This window comes from Cannabis sativa, chromosome 2 (assembly GCF_029168945.1).
Source record: "Cannabis sativa cultivar Pink pepper isolate KNU-18-1 chromosome 2, ASM2916894v1, whole genome shotgun sequence".
Taxonomy (NCBI): Eukaryota; Viridiplantae; Streptophyta; class Magnoliopsida; order Rosales; family Cannabaceae; genus Cannabis; species Cannabis sativa.
In genome coordinates this window covers 68,181,642-68,185,624 of record NC_083602.1, presented here as the reverse complement: position 1 = coordinate 68,185,624, position 3,983 = coordinate 68,181,642, and the positions used below count along the sequence as shown (strand labels likewise).

At 32.3% G+C, this 3,983-nt stretch overlaps 1 protein-coding gene across 2 annotated transcripts; it reads right to left on the bottom strand.

Moving 5' to 3' along the window:
• Positions 1-295: 295 nt before the first annotated feature.
• Positions 296-2,577, bottom strand: LOC115720862 (uncharacterized). 2 transcript variants are annotated; one of them, XM_030650049.2, is made up of 3 exons: positions 2,392-2,577; positions 1,645-1,956; positions 296-780 (listed from the first exon to the last, which is right to left on the bottom strand). In XM_030650049.2, the coding sequence occupies exons 2-3, from the start codon at positions 1,895-1,897 to the stop codon at positions 746-748; spliced, it is 288 nt and encodes a 95-aa protein (XP_030505909.1). In that variant the 5' UTR covers positions 1,898-1,956; positions 2,392-2,577; the 3' UTR covers positions 296-745. The 2 variants fall into 2 exon arrangements, with proteins under 2 accessions (XP_030505909.1, XP_030505910.1); XM_030650050.2 differs by having other exon boundaries at positions 1,645-1,935; positions 2,392-2,572.
• Positions 2,578-3,983: the final 1,406 nt, after the last annotated feature.

The window sequence follows — 3,983 nt, the reverse complement described above, 5'->3', positions numbered from 1 at the left end:
TTATTCTTATAATCTTGGATGAGTCGAACTTAAATTAATTAAATCTTATGCTATAATTTAACATAAGTAAAATTGTACTTTGTATTTATTTGAATATTTTAGGAGTTATTCCAGCGTAACACTTAACATACCAAAGTGAACAGAAAAGTGGAGACCAAAACGGAATTGAAATTTGAAAAATTTTACCTTAAAAAATTCAGTAGAGGAATTGAACCAAAAAATTTAGTTATTAGTCTAGCGATATACACATACATTTTGACACAATGAGGCAATATATATGCAACAACTAGGGGTATTTTTATACAGTTCTACAAAAGTAACATTGATATTATAGCAAAATTTGTAGCATTGTTCATCAGATTTCCTCATAACATGGTCACAGCTGCAATTTTCTTGTAAGCTTCTTGGAACACGAATATATTAGTTACAACGTTCTTACTCAAATGCGAACCTTTTCTTTGTATCAGTTTCAAGATAAATACTAATCTTGGTTAAGCTTTTTATTCTAACAACAAAAGAAAATCTTGGTTAAGCTTTTCAAAGTGTAGAAGAATAGCACCAAAACAAAAAGAGACAAGATGATTGTAAACTCTTGCTCTCGATTAGAAAACAGTCCCATTTATGTTTATAGCGGACGCCTCTTGAATAAACATCTTAAAGGAATGCGAGAAACCCTTCTATCTAGCTTGGAGAGGGGATCCTATGAGGGTTAAACGCCATTGTAAATGCATTTTCCTCTTAAGATCTATTTATCAAACTCCCATATAACACCTCCATCCTCTGCAAAACCAAATACAACATAAAGTAGGAAAGAATGTTATAAGCTTCAGTTTCAAACCAAAATGGTCAATCAACAGAGAAAGCAATCAAGAGATATCATGCATAAGTTCTCATAGACGAGAAACGCTTAAAACAACATACTATTTCTTATATTTCAGCCAAATGGACAAAACTTTAGTAGAAAGGATGATCTCATAGTAATACACTTCCATCAAGAATTATCATAAGGAAACTCATCTTCCATTTAACCAATCGCTGGGAATCAAATCTGGATATCTACCAACAATGACCGTGAATATTTTTCAGACCATTGTCCTTTTACTTTACTTGGCCACAATCTCCCCTATAAAAAAGTCAGAACTTCAGCTTACCATAAGGTGGGTATAAAGGTTAAGTGTGTTTAGTAGGATAGGAGGGAAATGTCAAATAAACGAGAAAGTTTGAGAATCGTAGGTTAGGGCAGGGCAGGTTTATTTGGTAGGAAGCATTTTAAAAGAAACTAAGCAACCAATTGTAATCCTTCATTTTAATCAATTTTCAACTTAAAAATTAGAGACAATTTAGAAGAGAGTTCACAGGTAGCCACTTTTAATTCACTTGGAGAGGATTTTGATTTTCTCTTCATGTCATAGTTAACACACACTAAAAGAACTATTGACTCTTTTCAGTCCCCTTCCCTTATCAATCTGCCTCTCATTTCTCATATTCATCTCTCCTTTTTGAACATAGCCTAAGCTAACAAAACGAATAAACATTTGAACAAGTAAAACAAATTCACTTTTCTACAAATATATGGTATACATACGTTCAGTTTCTACTCTAAAGAACTGAAAAAGAAAAGATGGAAAAGAAGAAAGGTCAAACCTGCAATTTTTTTATTAATCCAAATCTCAAGTAGCATCCCCGCACCAATTCCTCCAGCAATACAAGCTCCATAAAAGCCAATGGCTGAAGGTAATGATCTCCGAGGAAGGAAGTAACATTCTGGAATTTGCCTCATCTTTTTTGGGAGCCGCTTCTTTATAACTGGTTTACTACCTGGGTCCTTCTGTATATCAGTACCGACAGCTTTCCAATCCACCCCTCTAAAAGGGTCTCTTGCTTCTTCACTTCCCATAACTCTTAGACCACAATTCACACCTATAAACTTTGCATCTGAAGTTTGATACAAGAACCCTACGTTGATAATAAACCCATAAATAATTCTTTGTTCGAAATGAAACATTCAAGTGTTTGCAAGGCTTCAAAAAATTATTGAAATTGCATAAACTCAATCCAACGTTATAGAGGCAAATGGTTGATGATAGCAAATATTACAAAATATTTAACGTCTCTAGAGAATTTTAGAACCAGTTTTTAGTTTATTTTTGTTGATATCCTTTCCCCAATTTGAAATAAGAACATTGAATTATAATTCAGAATAAAAATAAATAAATCAACAGAAAATAGAGAGAGTTCGACTTGCCGAGAGGTAAATGATCGAAGGAGAAAATTAGAGTAAGAAAACTACAGCATTTTCTTTTTCTCTGCTGGAATCGGTTTTTGTCTTTCCTAGGTGAATCGAAATCAAGATAGAGAATTAAGAGAATAAATTAAAGAATAGAAACATACCCTCTATGAAGTAACGATTGGAAGAGAGGGATTGACCAACGGAGGTTTTGAAGGAAGGAACTCACGGGAGAAGAGAGACCACAGACCACCGAAGGCTGTAGCCGGAGACGATTAGGTAGGGATTTGATTTTCTTTTTTCTTCTTTTTCTTTCTGAAAGAGTGAGCCGATTAACTGTTGGCTGTTGTGTACCAGATGAGTTGGTTTAGACCCGACCCGCACTAATCAATACCGGGCGAGGTGTGGACGGGGCTCCAAAAGTAGACCTTAGGTGAGGAGAGAAAATACTAAGGAAAATATAGGAAAAAAAATAGAGAATAAAAAAACATTAGTACATGTTTAACATCATAACTAAAAAACTGTTTTGAAAACAACAAAATGTTATTTTCTGTTTTAAAAACCAATTCACTTTTAGTCAATATTGTTTTAAAAAAAACACTAACCAAACATGACTTGTTTTTAAAAATTTCAAAAACTATTTTTTGTTCTCATTTCTAAAAACAACTTTTTGAAAACAAAAAATAGAAAACAATATCAAACATGCTCTTAACTTTTTATGTTTGCTATGGAAAGTTTTGGTAAATCAAACTTTTTCCATATAATTTGGCATTTCATTCTAAATATTCATTTTTTTTTATAAAACTTTTTTTTATTTTTTTTTAGCAAAAAATTGTTATTATTATTTTTTTTTTATTTTCTCAACTTTTTATTTATCCACCAAATTTCAATTTCCAAACTTAACCTAAAAAATATCAATCAAAGATATAATTGGAAAAACTAGACCAACGAATAGAATTTGACAAAATAACTTACAAAAATATTAGGATTTGGGTTAACTTTTACAAAAATACTGTCACACGGAAATCTTTTCAAAAATACTGTGTTTTTATAAAACATCAGTAAAACACAAAACAGAACAACTCAAAACAACAGTAGAACACCAGTAAACCACCAGTAGAACACAAGTGAAAACTTAACACAGTATACTGCAGTATGAAACTTATAAAAAAATACAGTAAAAAAGTAAAAAATACCGCCTAACAGTATTTTTATAAAAAAAGGGCAAAAGTTAGTATACCATGTAAATTTCCCAATAATAAAGGTGTGCTTTGCTATCCCATTAATAATTGTAAAACAATACACCAATGAAACATTATCAAAAGCACAACTAAATTCTTACGCCTAAAAAAAGAAAAATCTTACAACCAAACTGACGATGCTCACTAAAACAAAAAATAATTGACATTGCTTGCTCAACATTAGAGAGAAAGTGGTTTGCAAGAACCAAGTAGCAGATGCCAAAATGCCACCATGACAGTCACAAACCACCAAACCCTACCCCACTTGTGCTCTTCCGATATTCAAAGCAGCAACCACATTGACTTTGATAATGCCAGCACTGGGTTTGAACCACTCGGTCATTTAGATAAATTACATTTGGTGAAATAGAGCCTACCACCTCACTAGTTATTATTAGAGAGTCTCACATTAATAATGTGTGAAAACTAAATACCATACATACGATGTATGTGTTACTCCTTTTGTTGTCAATTGGTTTTGAGATGAACTTCATGTACCTTACCAAACTAAACTC